At 44.5% G+C, this 20789-nt stretch overlaps 1 protein-coding gene across 1 annotated transcript in view; it reads left to right on the top strand.

Annotated features, from left to right (window-relative positions):
• LOC142924604 (uncharacterized) overlaps nt 1–20022 on the top strand; it is a 64520-nt gene extending 44498 nt beyond the window's left edge. Inside the window, exons 4-5 of the mRNA XM_076067144.1 lie at nt 9628–9781; nt 17666–20022. Coding sequence (XP_075923259.1) covers nt 9628–9781; nt 17666–18900 — 1389 coding nt within the window. The 3' untranslated portion in view covers nt 18901–20022. The remainder of the gene's footprint in view (nt 1–9627; nt 9782–17665) is intronic.
• The last annotated feature ends 767 nt before the right edge of the window (nt 20023–20789 follow it).

Genomic DNA, 20789 nt, shown 5'->3' with positions numbered 1-20789 from the left:
TGGCTTCGGACAGAAGTGGAGAAATCACGGCTGGAGATGGTGACGGCTGCATAAGCAGCTTTGGAAAACATTTACACGATATCACCTTCAAAAACAACCATTCACTAAAACACATTTTCATTAAATGTGTATTCAGAAAGAGAAACTAAAACAGTACAGGAATTAGATCGTCTTTATTTTGCAAATTTAACAATAAAGGGTAATTTTTTTCATTGAACTAGTTTAATAAACAAAATTTTTTGCCAAAATAATGACATTAATAGGCACATTAATTGAAAGTGCAATTTTAAATAAACCGTGTAATTATTCGATAGTTTTGGTTAGTCTGTGTGGTGTTAGAGTGCCAGAAAAAGTCCTGGCAAGGATTATTCAACATCACCTTGCCAGGCATGCTGAGAAGAAGCTTGCGGAGCCCCATTGTGGTTTCAGGCCAGGGCAGCCACAGATGCCACATCTTTCTTTCGTTTGCTAAAGCAGAGGAGTGTTGAATTCCAACAGGACTTACATCTCTGCTTTATTGACCTGGTCAATGCCTATGATACCATCAATAGGTCTGGACTCTGGATTGTTCTTCATGCTTTCGGAGTCTCTGACTCTCTGCTCACAATAATTAAAGACTTCCATGATATTGAGCAGGGCCGAGTAAAGCTACTTGGCCGGAAGTCGAAGCTATTCCCCGTTAACCTTGGTGTTCGACAGTAATGTCCTCTGGCTCCGTACACTGTTTAAAATATTTTTGGTCCACGTCGTTCGAGAAACCTTCCACGTCCGTACCGGAGCAATCTACATCTGATACAGATACAATGGGAGGCGGATTGATGCCCGGGTGCGCTTGAGAGCTTGCTCCCGATTTGTCATCCATGTTACGTATGCGAATGATCTAGACCTGGAGCGTGCCACTAGACAGGGGTGCGGAACGTCCGGCCCGCCGGCCATATGAGGCCCGCGAAATCATTTGGTCTGCCCTGCCAAGGCAACCGCAGGCGGGACTCAAAATTCAATCAATCTTGGAGCAAACCTGGAAAAGCAGTTGCGAGTAGCAACATCATCAATACCAGCTAACATCATCAATACCAGCTAACATCATCAATGCCAGCTAACATCTCCACACGCCTCACCAAAGAGAAGCAGTTCCAGCCATCGCATTAGGGGTGAGTTAATTAAATGTTTGACCAAATATAATAGGCTAATTTTTAAGTTGATGATTTTGTATGGCCCGCGAATGATGTTATAAATATCCAAATGGCCCTTGGCACAAAAAAGGTTCCCCACCCCTGCACTAAGAGGTGGGGCCTTAACCATCATCCCCACCAAAACTAAGCACCTGCCTCGCTATGTTGTGCCATTAAACAAGGGGTGGGCAATTTTTTTACTCACGGGCCACAATGGGTTCTACAATTTGACAGAGGGGCCGGGCAAAGAACAGATGGATGGAGTGTTTGTGTGAACTAATATAAATGACATGTAAAAATCATTACATGAAAGGATTTGGCCTTTAACTGGTAGCAAAGCATTTATTTGCAGCTGCGTCTCCCTGTGGAACTCCTGGCAGCTGTGGATGTAGCTGCCGCTGCTGACTTCTCCGCTCTTCACCTCGCGCCGTCCGGCCACCACCAGCTTGTCTCCAGACACCTTCACGGCCAGGTCCTGTGGGGAGAAGTCCTGCACGTCCAGGGACGCGACAAACCCGCCTCCCTGCTCCTGTGGATCTTCAATCTGGAACCCACTGCTCACGGCCGGCTGCTGCAGCAGTGCGTCTCCGAGGCTGCCCGGAGCCCGCGTGTGGCTGCTGAGCTGATCGACTCCACGGAAGATTCTCTCCATCCTCTCGATCTCGCTCCTCATGTCTCGCTGCAGCTGCTGGAAGAGACTTTCACCGCGGGGGTTCCAGACCGGCCAGCCTGGCCAGACGCTCCTCTCCATCACGTGCATCGCAGGGAAGTAAACACTCAGGGCCATGCTTGTTGATGTGCTTCACAGTGAGGCTCGCTTCAGCTGTGAGTGCTGCTCCCTCCTCCGCCGATGTTCTGCCAGTGCAGCTACAGGAGCTGCTTTTATAGCCCTGGCAGTAGCTACGAGCAGATGCCAGGGGCAGCCAGAAGCGTCCAGAATGACGCAGCTGCTCCCAGGGCTTCCTCCATCCGCACAGAATCTAGAGCGTGACTCGTCCCTCTGTGCTGCATTATATTGTTTCCAAACTTTACTAAATCTTGTTCAATTTGACGTGCTTCTCCATCCCTCTGTGTTTCCTCTCTTAAATGTAGCTATTCTATACCTGATGATGATTGCTTGCGTTGCAATCGACACGTCGTATGCTATTCTGTAATTTTATTTTATTATTTCTTATTTCTACGTGACTTTACCGAAAAAAACAAAGAGCAGTTTCTTCTATCCACGCTATGTTCAGTAATATTTACGTGTTTCAGCATTCACATTCAACTTCATTGGATTAAGTGTATCGCTGTAAAGGATTGTCAAATTGTATCGCATCATTTTAATTTGCCATTACACGTTCATATCTTGTAATAAGATAATGATAAATGTTATCTTTAATTATTTTTCATCATTACACATGACTATTTTCCACAGTCTAATTTTCAAACTACTATAATACTATACTGTTTGTGTGAATGGTAAATGATCAGTTTAACACGTAGGCTTTCGCGACCAATATTATTCATAATAAAAGTTTTTGGGTTAGATCGCGTTTATTTATAAATGTGTCGTAACCCTCCACCACCCGACACGGCCAATCAGCAAAAAAAGTGTCACGTTGACAAAAGACAAATAATTCACTACTTCAGCCCACCGGTGTGTTGAAGAGTTAATCCACATTTACAGTTTGAGTACGACGTTTCGCTGGTAAATACATCCAGCATGATCGGGCAATTCGCCATTCTGTAAATGTGGATTAACTCTTCAACACACCGGTGGGCTGAAGTAGTGAATTATTTGTCTTTTGTCAACGTGACACTTTTTTGCTGATTGGCCGTGTCGGGTGGTGGAGGGTTACGACACATTTATAAATAAACGCGATCTAACCCAAAAAACTTTTATTATGAATGGTAAATGATGTTTGTTTTTTGTAATAAAATACCTTTCAATTTCCTGCAAGAGTTGCAACTGTTTTTTTTCTAAATTGTGTTTGTTTCATCGTTACTGTGGATCAGAGTTCTGGACACAGAATTCCCCAAAACTAAGACAACCGGTAACGCGGCCTCATTGCTCCCTGACCATGACAACTCCCAAGGTGCCAGGCTCACGCCGTCGGCCCTGCCGAGTCACTCCGCACTCAGAATCTGGGATTGGCTTGCAATGATCTAAGATCAATCTTACCACTTCACATTTCACTTGTATCATCCTTCAATTGGTAGTAAATCCTTCGCTAAGGAATTGGTCCTCAAATCGTGGGGACAAGCGTACCACGGAAAGATTAGTTGCCATTTAATGTTTGCGACACAGAGAATGTAAATAGTTACATGACCACCTCGCTGCTGTAGCAGTGTAAGTCATGCTGCTATTAATATATTCTATGTCTCGAGTTTCCTGGCTGGCTGCTGGCTGTGCTTCTCTCCATCCCAACAATAACTCCGTTGTTAGTGGGTGCAGGAGACAATAGGGACACCAACAAGGTGGGAATAACCAGAACAGTATTTGAAGACTGACACGGTTCATTTAAAATTGCACTTTCAATGTATGCGCCAATTAACGTCATTCTTTTTGACAAAATAACTTGTTTTATCCTAGAGAATTAGAAACTAAACCTGAAGACATTAAACTAGTACAATTAAAATGTACGATTAATTGTAAAGTTAGCAAAATAAATAAATTATCTAATTCATATACTATATTCTTGGTTCTTTCGGTAAAGTCACGTAGAAGGGAAACAATAAAATAATAAAGATAATCCCTCAGCTATTTGCACAAACCAATCCCTTAGCTATTTCAATGCTAAATTACTAGTTGCCTCTGTGGATGTGTAGGTTTTGACTTTAACATAGCCATTCCTGTGACCAGTCACAAGCTAATCCCTTAGCTATTTCAATGCTAAATTACTAGTTGCCTCTGTGGATGTGTAGGTTTTGACTTTAACATAGCCAATTCCGTGACCAGTCACAAGCTAATCCCTCAGCTATTGATATGTAAACCCCTTTGTCAAGGTGTTTCACTTATCCCAACCAGCTTAAAAGTCTCTACGAATCTTAACATCGTTAATTGAAGCTCTGTCGTCCCGACAGTTACCTTTCACCTAAAGACGGCCGCTTGCGTTGTGGCCAAAACGTCGTGAGAATTTTATCGTGTCATTTTATTATTTTATTCTCATTCTACGTGACTTTTCCGAAAGAACCAAAGAAAATAAAATAATAAAGATATAAAACAATAAAATTATCCAAATCAAAATTCATATACTGTTGATTTATTCACTCCATATCCGCAGTGGACACTGCCGGTTGTGTTCCTTCCTTAGCTCCCATTCCCACGTTAGTCTCGACCACCGGCCGTCATCACTTCAAGTTGTGTGTCCTGCCTCACCCCACCTTTCTAAACTAAAATTACGTCCTTAATTTGCATATGAAGTCCAATTGACGTGTCCGTCTTCCAGTATCAGTGTTGTTCTTAGGATGCGCATCATCTCTACGCTTCCTTGTGCATTTCTAAACATTGGTTATATTTTCTGTTTGTGATGCATCTGTTTGAAAAAAACGTTCTGCTTAAGGCATATGGCTCAGTTACGTTTCATTATTAAGTTAAGATAATAATAAGCACTTTGCTCTGCCCTGATACGCCTCTCTTAATCATTTTCATCCCTCTTCCCCTTCAACAACCGCCCTACGTGCAAATGCACTTCTGTGTTTTCAAGGGTGTGTCCCTGTTCTTTTTGCGTTCAGTTTGTCATTCCCCCGCACCTCCATTAAAGCATGGTTGGCAGCGTACGGTGCGAAAGAAGTTCACCATGCAAACATACGCTGCGTTGAAAAATGATTCTACTGATAGCAGACCAAACCTGGACAGATTTCTCAATACGAGTGCAATATCGAGGGTACAGATCAATACGACCTGAACACAGATGCTATTTCTCGGACGGTTGGCAACTCTCGCCATGCCCATACAAACATACACAACATCTTGACCATGAATCGCCTATGCAGCAGATTAAATGTCAAGCATTTTACATTGAATTCCGATCTACTTTTGTTCGTTTTGATTGATTTTGGAGCAGTTTCAAGTAAGTATTTTTTATACAATTATTGTATTGTCATTTACTGTATAATTATGATAATAGACCAAGCACTGAGACATTGCCCAGGGTTGGTCTACAATCGAAAAGGTGGCAACCCCATAGCACACCCTCATGTGTTCCAGTGTTAACACATCGTATGTTTGTATCTTGAAATTCTTTCGCACCGTACGTAGCCCACCGTGCTAATCGGAGGTATGAGGTAAGGACAAGGAACTAAACACAATAAGCAATTACTTAAGAAGAGTTTCAATTGAGTATGGGATGATTGCGAGTGTTGTCAATATGGCGGTGTTGACAACAAGCATCCACTTGAAACGAACGCGCTTCCGAAAATCTGCGATTTTATCATTTCATGCCGATACGTGGAGATGAGCGGGTTCACCGCGGGTCTTAAACAGCCCTTCCCCAGCCAACATGCACTGGGGGAAATTCCATCAATATTCTCATTAATAATCTGCTTTGGAAGACGAAGAAGAAAAAAGCTAATCCTGCAGGCATCGCGGATAATAAGATTAGAATATTACTTCGCCCCACATCACGGCGGATACGCACGAATGTTGAACGTCTTTGGGGCCGTCCATAAATGACGTCACGCACCTGGGGGGGGGGCGATCAGACATTTGTGACGATGTGTGACGAGGGGGGGGGGTGAGAAATGTGACGTCACATCAAAATGCGCAACTTTAAATAAATATAGACGACACGTTCTACTTAATTAAATATACTTTTTAATAAATGTTTTCTCCTACAACATCAGAGTGCAGCGCCACATTAAATACGCACTACAATGACAATAGTTTAAAGCGATTTGAAGCATGTTTTATTTGGTGGGAGGGGGGCCAGAGCTTTGTGACGTCATATTTGAGGGGGGGGTCTGACTTTTTGTGACGCCGTGTGACAATGGGGGGGTGGGGTCAAAAATCGTCAGAAGTTGCGTGACGTCATTTATGGACGGCCCCTGTGGCACCGTGCGTCGCCGAATCATTGCTCATCGGAGTGTCAGCTGTATGACAACGCGACGTGGCACGCAGTGCCAACGCACACCTGTCACCCCCTAACCATTGCCTCTCTTATTACAGACCAATTCAGACCTTATTGGTCACCCCGTGCCCCTTACAAATCTCAACGTTCATCCTACAAAATCCCATCACAAGGGGAGAAACACAAAACATTGTTTTGCCCGTTTTGAAACGGCTCTAGTAAGCCGTATGGACCTGAGAACTCAATCTCCCTGTACACCAATACGGGGTAACCCCGTACGGGTTGACACGGCATGCCAACGTGATACTGAATCGCGCCTTCGGCTCTAAGAGATTCGTTTGTGACTGAACTGGAGATTAATGAATGATAAACCAGCCAGGGCTTCCCTCGCTGTACGCGGGTTCGGTTTGTTGCGCTATTTCACGCTGTGGGGGCCGTCCATAAATGACGTCACGCGATTTTAGACGATTTTTGACCCCCCCTCCCATCGTCACGCGGCGTCACAAAGAGTCAGAGCCCCCCCTCAAATATGACGGTACAAAGCTGTGCCCCCCCCCCAAAATAAAGCATGCTTCATATCGCTTTAAACTATTGTCATCGTGGTGCTTATTTAATGTGGCGCTGCACTCTGATGTTGTAGGAGAAAATATTTATTAAAAAGTCTATTTAATTACGTAGAACGTGTTGTCTATATTTATTTAAAGTTGCGCATTTTGATGTGACGTCACATTTCTCACCCCCCCCCCCCCCTCATTTATGGACGGCCCCAGTACAATGCGGCTACCTCTGACCCAAAAGTCGCTCTCTGGAGCTGCTGTGCACGTGTGTGGTGGGGGGAGCGGTGGGCTACGTACGGTGCGAAAGAATTTCAAGATACAAACATACGATGTGTTAACACTGGAACACATGAGGGTGTGCTATGGGGTTGCCACCTTTTCGATTGTAGACCAACCCTGGGCAATGTCTCAGTGCTTGGTCTATTATCACAATTATACAGTAAATGGCAATACAATAATTCTATTAAAAATACTTACTTGAAACTGCGCCAAAATAAATCAAAACGAACAAAAGTAGATCGAAATTCAATGTATAATGCTTGACATTTAATCTGCCACATAGGCGATTCATGGTCAAGATGTTGTGTATGTTTGCATGGGCATGGCTAGAGTTGCCACCCGTCCATGAATTAGCATCTGTGTTCAGTTGGTATTGATCTGTACCCTCGATATTGCACTCGTATTGAGAAATCTGTCCAGGATTGGTCTGCAGTCAGTAGAATCATTTTTCAACGCAGCGTATGTTTGCATGGTGAACTTCTTTCGCACCGTACGCAGCCAACCATGCTTTACTGGAGGTGCGGGGGAATAAAAAACTGAACGCAAAAAGAACAGGGACACAGCCTTGAAAACACAGAAGTGCATCTACACGTAGGGCGGTTGTTGAAGGGGAAGACGGATGAAAATGATTAAGAGAGGTGTATCAGGGCAGAACAAAGTGCTTATTGTTATCTTAACTTAATAATGAAACGTAACTGAGCCATATGCCTTAAGCAGAACGTTTTTTTCAAACAGATGCATCACAAACGGAAAATAGAACCAATGTTTAGAAATGCACAAGGAAGCGTAGAGATGATGCACATCCTAAGAATTACACTGATACTGGAATACGGACACGTCAATTGGACTTCATATGACTTCATATAATTAAGGACGTAATTTTAAATTTTGATTTAAAGCTTTCGTGACTGCAGTAATTCATATTCTTAGTTTTTTCGGTAAAGTCACGTTGAAGAGAAACAACAAAATAACAAAATATATATAAAACAATAAAAATTCTCACGACGTTTCGACCATAACTCAAATGGTCATCATTAGCTTGTGACTGGTCACGGAATTGGCTATGTTAAAGTCAAAACCGACACATCCACAGAGGCAACTAGTAATTTAGCATTGAAATAGCTAAGGGATTAGCTTGTGACTGGTCACAGGAATGGCTATGTTAAAGTCAAAACCTACACATCCACAGAGGCAACTAGTAATTTAGCATTGAAATAGCTAAGGGATTAGCTTGTGCAAATAGCTGAGGGATTAGCTTGTGACTGGTCACGGAAATGGCTATGTTAAAGTAAAAACCTACATCTTCTTTGGTTCTTTCGGTAAAGTCACGTAGAATGAGAATAAAATAATAAATTTATAAAATAAAATAACACAATAATATTCTCACGACGTTTCGGCCACAACACAAGCGGCCTTCATCAGGTGAAGGGGGCGAGACTGTCTGGTAGGACAGCGCTGGAGTGAGAGAGCCACGTTCAGATCACGGCTTTTAAGCTGTGTGAGAGGAACAAAGAGCCTTGACGAAGGAATAAGCATAAAATTTAGCATTGAAATGGCTGAATGATTAGCTTGTGACTGGTCACAGAAATAGCTATGTTAAAAGTTAAAGCATACACATCCGCAGAGGCCCCCATTGTTAAAAGGAATTAGCATAGAATTTAGCATTGAAATAGCTAAGTTAAGGCATACACATCCGCAGAGGCACCCCTTGACAATGGGATTAGCATAGAATTTAGCATTGAAATGGCTGAGTGACTCGCTTGTAACTGCTACAGAAATAGTTACGTTGAAGTCAGAGCATACACATTCACCGAGGCACTTAGTACAAATCAAAACAGGAGAATTTAGCATTGAAATAACTAGGCGAATTTAGCATTGAAATAACTGGGTGATTTGCTAGTGACTGGTCACAGAAATATATGTTAAAGTAAGGCCTACACATCCACAGAGCTTCAATGAACGCTGTTAAGATTCGTAGCGACTTTTAAGCTGGTTGGGAGAAGTGAGGAGTGAGGCTCCCTCCTCTGCCGATGTTCTGTCTCAGATGTGAATAATTAGTATTGTATTACAATTCTATAAACAATACAGTGTTGTAGTGCATCACGTGTTGATGTTCCATTGCACAGCCACGTTCCAAATGCTATAATGACGTAAGAGCCGTGGAAACCTCTGACGTCACGGTGACGTCATGGCCCGGTGACGTCACGGCAGAGGTCAGAGTGGAGTCGGCTCCTGGAGAGGAAACCACCTCACCCCACGCTGCTCCTCCACTTCGAGTTCTTCAGAGACCTTCGCCACCACCACCACCATGGCGATCTTCACGGCTGTCCTCACTGTGGTTCTGCTGCTCACGCAGCCGATGGTGGAGCTCCTCGGAGGATCTCGGCGTGGGGGTTCGGACATTAACGCCTCCAACACCACCACCACCACGATCAACTACTCGGGACTCGTGAAGAACGTCTCTGCATCAGCAGGGGTCGCCACCTGGGGACCGATGTTCAGTAGCCACAGTGAGGACATTGTGGACAGCGTGCTCCCTGCCCTCCTGCAGGCTATGGGTGAGCTGAGCAGCAGCTGCCAGGCCATAGTGGACAGCGCGCTCCCTGCTCTGCTCCACGCTGTGGGTCAACTGTACAGCGGCTGCAAGGAGGCCATCAGCTCCACCGTGCTGCTGAACACCCTGCACATCGCCGTGCATCTCTGGCGTTTCATACATCGCCAAGTGAGTGAGCAACATCCATCATCATCACCACCACCATCAGCCATGGTCAATCCACTAGTGGGTAGAGACCTCCACGAGCCGTCGCCACCTCCCACGATGCCGCTGTGCAGTAATCCACCCAGCACCTGCACGTGGAGCGATTTCATTGCTTCATCTCCCCACTGGGCACCCTCTCGGATGACCCCCTCGCAGCCCGTCGGCATCACTCGCCCCCTTCACACCTCCACCGATCCCCCTCAACTCCACTCACGGTGTCTTCAACAGCCTGGTTGGGCACTGGAACAGTATCCCGGACAGTGCCGGATTAAGCTCGTGCGGGTCCTGTAGCTTATATTATAAAGGTGCCCAGAATAAATAAAAAAACACAATTATAAAGCACGAAGTTTTTAACTTGCATAGTAAAGTAATTGTAATTTTACTATAGTAATAGAGCAAGTACAGAATCACTGAACGGGGATTTATAGGGTGAGATCATTTAGCGCGGAGCGCTTGAAAGTGCGGGGCCCACAGCTAATGATTATTTTGTTCCGAGGATAATCCGGCACTGATCACGGATTGAGTATGAGGAGCAGTGATGAGATGTAAAGTATTTTTTAACATGTTATTAAAATGTTATGTTTAATAGAAAATATAATGTTGTTTGTCTCTTAGCTGTGATTCGTAAAAACACTGTTGTTACTCAATGGTCTTTCGGTAAAGTCACGTAGAAAAAATAAACAAAATAATAGAATACGACGTTTCGATTGCAACTCAAGCAGTCGTCATCAGGTGAAACTAAAGTTGAGAGAGAGAGACCAAACACAGACAGGGAGACACAAAGATCCCCCGTATAGCCTGAACAGACTGTAGGGGCAAGTGCTGTTAGCGAGCACCTGTGAAGGCCGGAACAGTACACGAGGGGGTGGGTGGCCAGCACCACGCCCGACCGCCTTTGTCTCCCTAGTGGCGATGTTTACACACCGCACCAGGTACTCATTTGAGGCTGAGTCGACCTAGGGGAGGCCCGGGACCGGTTCAGATAATCGTCACTGGTGTTGGCCGTGAGCGGGAATCGAACCCGGGTCGCCAGGTTCATAGCGCAGCGTAGCGCTAACAGCTGCACCACCGCTCCCCACACACAGGGAGACACACAAGCAGAGAAGGACGGTGATCAACCAGGCAAAGTATTATTTGTTGTGTTGGCCGACTCAATGAGTTGCATTACATTTCTAAGTTTGCTGAGTTTGATCCTCTTTCTATCAGCTTGTACCCTCTGTAAATTTCACCCCCACTATCTCGCCCGTTACGGCAGCCCCTCCGCTCCCACTCCCCCTCGGAGTAGCCGAGGGATTAGCCGGGGTATGCTTGCTCTGCGATCTTACATTTACTTGCAAATCCCACCACAAACGTATATAGTGTAACCTTTGGTTGCAGTAGCTCTCTCGCTACATTTCTTCCTGTCTCAGCAGTCCGCCTGCTGTATGATTTCACCTGAAGACGATTGCTTGTGTTGTGACCACGTGTATACTGTTTACTACAGTACTATGGTGTTGTGACCACGTGTATACTGTTTAATATAGTACTATAGTGTTGTGACCACGTGTATACTGTTTACTATAGTACTATAGTGTTTTGACCACGTGTATACTGTTTACTATAGTACTATAGTGTTGGGACCACGTGTATACTGTTTACTACAGTACTATAGTGTTGTGACCACGTGTATACTGTTTACTATAGTACTATAGTGTTGGGACCACGTGTATACTGTTTACTACAGCACTATAGTGTTGTGACCACGTGTATACTGTTTACTATAGTACTATAGTGTTGGGACCACGTATATACTGTTTACTACAGTACTATAGTGTTGTGACCACGTGTATACTGTTTACTATATTACTATAGTGTTGTGACCATGTGTATACTGTTTACTATAGTACTATAGTGTTGTGACCACGTCTATACTGTTTACTACAGTACTATAGTGTTGTGACCACGTGCATACTGTTTACTATAGTACTGTAGTGGTGTGACCACGTGTATACTGTATACTACAGTACTATAGTGTTGTGACCACGTGTATACTGTTTACTATAGTACTATAGTGTTGGGACCACGTGTATACTGTTTACTACAGTACTATAGTGTTGTGACCACGTGTATACTGTTTACTATAGTACTATAGTGTTGTGACCATGTGTATACTGTTTACTATAGTACTATAGTGTTGTGACCACGTCTATACTGTTTACTACAGTACTATAGTGTTGTGACCGCGTGCATACTGTTTACTATAGTACTGTAGTGTTGTGACCACGTGTATACTGTATACTACAGTACTATAGTGTTGTGACCACGTGTATACTGTTTACTATAGTACTATAGTGTTGGGACCACGTGTATACTGTTTACTACAGTACTATAGTGTTGTGACCACGTGTATACTGTTTACTATAGTACTATAGTGTTGTGACCACGTGTATACTGTTTACTATAGTACTATAGTGTTGTGACCACGTGTATACTGTTTACTATAGTACTATAGTGTTGGGACCACGTGTATACTGTTTACTACAGTACTATAGTGTTGTGACCACGTGTATACTGTTTACTACAGTACTATAGTGTTGAGACCAAGTGTATACTGTTTACTATAGTACTGTAGAGTTGTGACCACGTGTATACTGTTTACTATAGTACTATAGTGTTGGGACCACGTGTATACTGTTTACTACAGTACTATAGTGTTGTGACCACGTGTATACTGTTTACTATAGTACTATAGTGTTGGGACCACGTGTATACTGTTTACTACAGTACTATAGTGTTGTGACCACGTGTATACTGTTTACTATAGTACTATAGTTTTGTGACCACGTCTATACTGTTTACTATAGTACTATAGTGTTGTGACCACGTGTATACTGTTTACTATAGTACTATAATGTTGTGACCACGTGTATACTGTTTACTACAGTTCTATAGTGGTGTGACCACGTGTGTACTGTTTACTATAGTACTATAGTGTTGTGACCACGTGTACACTGTTTGCTACAGTACTATAGTGTTGTGACCACGTGTGTAATGTTTACCACAGTACTATAGTGTTGTGATCACGTGTGTAATGTTTACTACAGTACTATAGTGTTGTGACCACGTGTATACTGTTTACTACAGTACTATAGTGTTGTGACCACGTGTATACTGTTTACTATAGTACTATAGTGTGACCACGTGTATACTGTTTACTACAGTACTATAGTGTTGTGACCACGTGTATACTGTTTACTACAGTACTATAGTGTTGTGACCACGTGTATACTGTTTACTACAGTACTATAGTGTTGTGACCACGTGTATACTGTTTACTACAGTACTATAGTGTTGTGACCACGTGTATACTGTTTACTACAGTACTATAGTGTTGTGACCACGTCTATACTGTTTACTACAGTACTATAGTGTTGTGACCACGTGTATACTGTTTACTATAGTACTATAGTGTTGTGACCACGTGTATATTGTTTACTACAGTACTATAGTGTTGTGACCACGTGTATACTGTTTACTATAGTACTATAGTGTTGTGACCACGTGTTTACTGTTTACTATAGTACTATAGTGTTGTGACCACGTGTACACTGTTTACTACAGTACTATAGTGTTGTGACCACGTGTGTAATGTTTACTACATTACTATAGTGTTGGGACCACGTGTATACTGTTTACTACAGTACTATAGTGTTGTGACCACGTGTATACTGTTTCCTATAGTACTATAGTGTTGTGACCATGTGTATACTGTTTACTATAGTACTATAGTGTTGTGACCACGTGTATACTGTTTACTACAGTACTATAGTGTTGTGACCACGTGTATACTGTTTACTATAGTACTATAGTGTTGGGACCACGTGTATACTGTTTACTACAGTACTATAGTGTTGTGACCACGTGTATACTGTTTACTATAGTACTATAGTTTTGTGACCACGTCTATACTGTTTACTATAGTACTATAGTGTTGTGACCACGTGTATACTGTTTACTATAGTACTATAATGTTGTGACCACGTGTATACTGTTTACTACAGTTCTATAGTGGTGTGACCACGTGTGTACTGTTTACTATAGTACTATAGTGTTGGGACCACGTGTATACTGTTTACTACAGTACTATAGTGTTGTGACCACGTGTATACTGTTTACTATAGTACTATAGTTTTGTGACCACGTCTATACTGTTTACTATAGTACTATAGTGTTGTGACCACGTGTATACTGTTTACTATAGTACTATAATGTTGTGACCACGTGTATACTGTTTACTACAGTTCTATAGTGGTGTGACCACGTGTGTACTGTTTACTATAGTACTATAGTGTTGTGACCACGTGTACACTGTTTGCTACAGTACTATAGTGTTGTGACCACGTGTGTAATGTTTACCACAGTACTATAGTGTTGTGATCACGTGTGTAATGTTTACTACAGTACTATAGTGTTGTGACCACGTGTATACTGTTTACTACAGTACTATAGTGTTGTGACCACGTGTATACTGTTTACTATAGTACTATAGTGTGACCACGTGTATACTGTTTACTACAGTACTATAGTGTTGTGACCACGTGTATACTGTTTACTACAGTACTATAGTGTTGTGACCACGTGTATACTGTTTACTACAGTACTATAGTGTTGTGACCACGTGTATACTGTTTACTACAGTACTATAGTGTTGTGACCACGTGTATACTGTTTACTACAGTACTATAGTGTTGTGACCACGTCTATACTGTTTACTACAGTACTATAGTGTTGTGACCACGTGTATACTGTTTACTATAGTACTATAGTGTTGTGACCACGTGTATATTGTTTACTACAGTACTATAGTGTTGTGACCACGTGTATACTGTTTACTATAGTACTATAGTGTTGTGACCACGTGTTTACTGTTTACTATAGTACTATAGTGTTGTGACCACGTGTACACTGTTTACTACAGTACTATAGTGTTGTGACCACGTGTGTAATGTTTACTACATTACTATAGTGTTGGGACCACGTGTATACTGTTTACTACAGTACTATAGTGTTGTGACCACGTGTATACTGTTTCCTATAGTACTATAGTGTTGTGACCATGTGTATACTGTTTACTATAGTACTATAGTGTTGTGACCACGTGTATACTGTTTACTACAGTACTATAGTGTTGTGACCACGTGTATACTGTTTACTATAGTACTATAGTGTTGTGACCATGTGTATACTGTTTACTATAGTACTATAGTGTTGTGACCACGTCTATACTGTTTACTACAGTACTATAGTGTTGTGACCACGTGCATACTGTTTACTATAGTACTGTAGTGTTGTGACCACGTGTATACTGTATACTACAGTACTATAGTGTTGTGACCACGTGTATACTGTTTACTATAGTACTATAGTGTTGGGACCACGTGTATACTGTTTACTACAGTACTATAGTGTTGTGACCACGTGTATACTGTTTACTATAGTACTATAGTGTTGTGACCATGTGTATACTGTTTACTATAGTACTATAGTGTTGTGACCACGTCTATACTGTTTACTACAGTACTATAGTGTTGTGACCACGTGCATACTGTTTACTATAGTACTGTAGTGTTGTGACCACGTGTATACTGTCTACTACAGTACTATAGTGTTGTGACCACGTGTATACTGTTTACTATAGTACTATAGTGTTGGGACCACGTGTATACTGTTTACTACAGTACTATAGTGTTGTGACCACGTGTATACTGTTTCCTATAGTACTATAGTGTTGTGACCATGTGTATACTGTTTACTATAGTACTATAGTGTTGTGACCACGTCTATACTGTTTACTACAGTACTATAGTGTTGTGACCACGTGCATACTGTTTACTATAGTACTGTAGTGTTGTGACCACGTGTATACTGTATACTACAGTACTATAGTCTTGTGACCACGTGTATACTGTTTACTATAGTAGTATAGTGTTGGGACCACGTGTATACTGTTTACTACAGTACTATAGTGTTGTGACCACGTGTATACTGTTTACTATAGTACTATAGTGTTGTGACCACGTGTATACTGTTTACTATAGTACTATAGTGTTGTGACCACGTGTATACTGTTTACTATAGTACTATAGTGTTGGGACCACGTGTATACTGTTTACTACAGTACTATAGTGTTGTGACCACGTGTATACTGTTTACTATAGTACTATAGTGTTGGGACCACGTGTATACTGTTTACTATAGTACTATAGTGTTGGGACCACGTGTATACTCTTTACTACAGTACTATAGTGTTGTGACCACGTGTATACTGTTTACTATAGTACTATAGTGTTGTGACCACGTCTATACTGTTTACTATAGTACTATAGTGTTGTGACCACGTGTATACTGTTTACTATAGTACTATAATGTTGTGACCACGTGTATACTGTTTACTACAGTACTATAGTGGTGTGACCACGTGTGTACTGTTTACTATAGTACTATAGTGTTGTGACCACGTGTACACTGTTTGCTACAGTACTATAGTGTTGTGACCACGTGTGTAATGTTTACTACAGTACTATAGTGTTGTGATCACGTGTGTAATGTTTACTACAGTACTATAGTGTTGTGACCACGTGTATACTGTTTACTACAGTACTATAGTGTTGTGACCACGTGTGTACTGTTTACTATAGTACTATAGTGTGACCACGTGTATACTGTTTACTACAGTACTATAGTGTTGTGACCACGTGTATACTCTTTACTACAGTACTATAGTGTTGTGACCAAGTGTGTACTGTTTACTACAGTACTATAGTGTTGTGACCACGTGTATACTGTTTACTATAGTACTGTAGTGTTGTGACCACGTGTATACTGTATTTGCTATAGTACTATAGTGTTGTGACCACGTGTATACTGTTTACTACAGTACTATAGTGTTGTGACCACGTGTGTACTGTTTACTACAGTACTATAGTGTTGTGACCACGTGTATACTGTTTACTATAGTACTATAGTGTTGTGACCACGTGTATACTGCGGGATTGTGGGTAATCGTCTCCCATGCTCGGTCTCAGTCGGTGTGCCTCACTCGTATAGTCAACATCCGTGCGAACCTATCTTGTTTACTATAGTACTATAGTGTTGTGACTACGTGTATACTGTTTACTACAGTACTATAGTGTTGTGACTACGTGTATACTGTTTACTACAGTACTGTAGTGTTGTGAATACGTGTGTGTGCGTAAAGCATTTTTTTATTTTGTGTCCATGTGTAGTGACTGTTCTTTAGTAACTGTACTGCAAGTGAAAGTCGTCCTACACAATAACCATCCTCTATCTCGTCTCCCTCACACCAGCCACGATTAAATGTAATTAATAAATTTGATTACTTTATATTAAATAATAAAAATATAAAAAGGTATTTTGTATTAATATTTTTTATATGAATACGGTATTTTTGGTTTGTGGAACGAATCATCTGAGTTTCCATTATTTCTTATGGGGGAAATTCGCTTTGATATACGAGTGCTTTGGATTAAGAGCACGTTTCCAGAAGGAATTATGCTCGCAATCCAAGGTTTCACTTTATTAGTTATTTTTCTATCTACGTGATTTTACCGAAAGATACCAAAGAGTATGCTGTTGTTAGTTTAAATGTTTGGTAAGTAAGACTTAGTCTGTGCTGCTCTCCAGTTGCCTGGATGAAAAGTGGCCCAAGTTTTTCCCAATCCTGGCCTCCTGGCTCAAAACGTAAAAAACAAACTCGCAAGTCTGTCCCCAGGGTCACAACGCACTCACAGACACGGAGCAGGGAGATTCAGCTAATGACGCCGTTGATGTTTTTCGTAACTTTTGCAGAGAGCGATGAGAATGAGGATGAGGACCGGAAGGAGGAAGATTTCCCGGGCGCTGCAGAGAAAGAAAGGTGGAGGTCTCGGCCGAGCACCGAGTCCCTGGGCTCGTATGGCCGCGGCGCGGAGACGAAAGCGGCGGGCGCAGGGGAGGGGAAACAGCCCCGGCACCAAGCAGAGCTGTGCTCCTCACCTGAAGAATCCAGCTCCACTCAGGCCATCGCTCCCACTGGGGCCATCGCCTCCACCTCCACTCGGGCCATTGCCTCCATCTCTACTCGGGCCATCGCCTCCACCGCTGCCATCGCCTCCCCCGCTGCCATCGCCTCCACCTCCACTCAGGCCATCGCCTCCATCTCTACTCAGGCCATCGCCTCCCCCACTGATATCAACTCCACCTCCAATGCTTCCATCGCCTCCACCTCCACTCGGGCCATCGCCTCCACCTCCACTCGGGCCATCGCCTCCACCTCCACTCGGGCCATCGCCTCCACCTCTACTCAGGCCATCGCCTCCACCTCTACTCAGGCCATCGCCCCCACCTCCACTCAGGCCATCGTCTCCATCTCTACTCAGGCCATCGCCTCCCCCACTGATATCAACTCCACCTCCACTGCTTCCATCGCCTCCACCTCCACTCAGGCCATCGCCTCCACCTCCACTCGGGCCATCTTCTCCACCTCCACTCGGGCCATCGCCTCCACCTCTACTCAGGCCATCGCCTCCACCTCCACTCAGGCCATCGCCTCCACCTCTACTCAGGCCATCGCCTCCACCTCCACTCAGGCAATCGCCTCTACCTCCACTCATGCCATCGTCTCCACCTCAACTCAGGCCATCGCCTCCACCTCCACTCAGGCCATCGCCTCCACCTCTACTCAGGCCATCGCCTCCATCTCTACTCAGGCCATCGCCTCCACCTCTACTCATGCCATCGTCTCCACCTCAACTCAGGCCATCGCCTCTACCTCTACTCAGGCCATCGCCTCCATCTCTACTCAGGACATCGCCCCCACTGCTGCCATCGCCTACACCTCCAATCGGGCCATCGGCTCCACTGCTGCCATCGCCTCCATCTCTACTCAGGCCATTGCCTCCACCACTGATATCAACTCTACCCCCACTGCAGACATCGACTCCACCTTCACTCCTGCCACTGCCTCAACCTTCACTTCTGCCATCGCCTCCACTGCCACTATCGCCACCACCGCCACTCGCACCATCACCTCCACCCATGAGTAATCAAGCTAACCCCCAGGATTGGGAGCTCCCTGCTTTCCACCTGCCTCCACCTCCACCAGAGCCCTGGGCTCCTCCACCCCACCGTGATACCAGACCGGGCCCGGCACACGAGTCTTTTGCTCCCTGTTCTTCACGGCAGCGTTACCGCAAGTCCCGCAACAGCCGCCTTCCTCCCCGCCTCCGCAAACCTCCTCTCGAATCCTCAACTCCACTGCTGCCATCGCCTCCATCTCTACTCAGGCCATTGCCTCCACCACTGATATCAACTCTACCCCCACTGCTGACATCGACTCCACCTTCACTCCTGCCATTGCCTCAACCTCCACTTCTGCCATCGCTTCCACTGCCACTATCGCCACCACCGCCACTCGCACCATCACCTCCACCCATGAGTAATCAAGCTAAACCCCAGGATTGGGAGCTCCCTGCTTTCCACCTGCCTCCACCTCCACCAGAGCCCTGGGTTCCTCCACGCCACCGTGATACCAGACCGGGCCCGGCACACGAGTCTTTTGCTCCCTATTCTTCACGGCAGCGTTACCGCAAGTCCCGCAACAGCCGCCTTCCTCCCCGCCTCCGCAAACCTCCTCTCGAATCCTCAACTCCATCCGCATTGATTCGTCCCATCCACCCGGACCGAGAGCACCTTCCCCCCGGCCTCGCTCCACCTGCAGGGCAGCGGATCCCCCCCCAGCCCAGGTGCAATGGCCGGGGTCCCGCGTACGGAGTCCCAGGTGCCCCTTCTGCCTGGCACCACTCCCACGAGTCGCGCTTCACGCGGCGTCCCGCCCTCCTCCCCACGCCTCCACCGGATCAGTGGATTCCTCCCCACCTTCGTCCCAGCCGAGCGGCTCCTGCTCCACACTGGGCCACCCGTCCCACTTTTGTTCCGTGCCGCTCCACAGATTTCCACGACAGACATCATCATCCGCCCCTTGTCCAACCCACACCACTGCATCACCATAGCCCGGCGACATTCACGGACTGCTCACACACGTGACTCCTGCTGGTCGGGTGACCGTGATGAACTATATGTGTCGCGTTGATGGCCATGTGATGGACATTGCTTTGAGTGGCAGAGCAGGTGGTTGTCATGATTAATACATTTGTGTTGTTATTGGACACTGCAGTGTGCGTGTGAGTTGCTGTGCGGTGCAACAGAGCACGTATTTGGTGTCGATCTTCGCGTGTGTGTGATTGTGTGGAGCGGTAGTGTCATGGTTAACGCTACACCGCGCTTCGAAACCCAGGTTTGACCCGAGTTAGCTTTCCGCACACGGCCACAGCCGGTGCAAGCAGTTGCGCAACTCGGTTGCACACAACTGAAGTCACTCTACACGTGGAAGTCTCTGCAACCAATTTGCTTGGCGATTGGTGGCCAGAACCACGAGCGATCCACACAGCACAGGGTGCTGGTCAGTCTGACCAACCACCCATTTCACCTGACTTTCCACAAAATCACCATTAATGTTCCTTTCCCAGGCAGTGACACCAACTCTGCCAAAGTGTGTTAGGAACTAATGCTGTGTATGTTCGGCAGAAACTCTGCACGATTCTGCTGATAAGACACTTAATTTCGAAACCATTTGAGAATGTCGTATTTATAATAAACGTGCACCATTTTTTAGCTGCTTGCCGCCCCTGTACATAGTACCTCTGTATTGATTACAAGTCCTGTGTGCTCACCATTGTACCATGGCATGTGCCTAGGTGGCACTACCGGATGGCTCCCATCCATAGCTGCCAGGCCATCGGCCAGCGCGATAAATATTCGACGCCAACCAACAAATATTTATTCCCACGAGGGGTGACGGGAACCGAACCAGGGATGTCCAGAGCAATCAACTCGTTAATGCGGGAGACCTGAATAGTTCCCGGCGCGTGACACA

Source organism: Petromyzon marinus, chromosome 15 (assembly GCF_048934315.1).
Source record: "Petromyzon marinus isolate PM22_M1 ecotype Great Lakes invasive population chromosome 15, UKy_Petmar_22M1.pri1.0, whole genome shotgun sequence".
NCBI lineage: Eukaryota > Metazoa > Chordata > Hyperoartia > Petromyzontiformes > Petromyzontidae > Petromyzon > Petromyzon marinus.
Note: the sequence above shows the minus strand (reverse complement) of the source record. Positions and strands in the feature narration are given on the sequence as shown.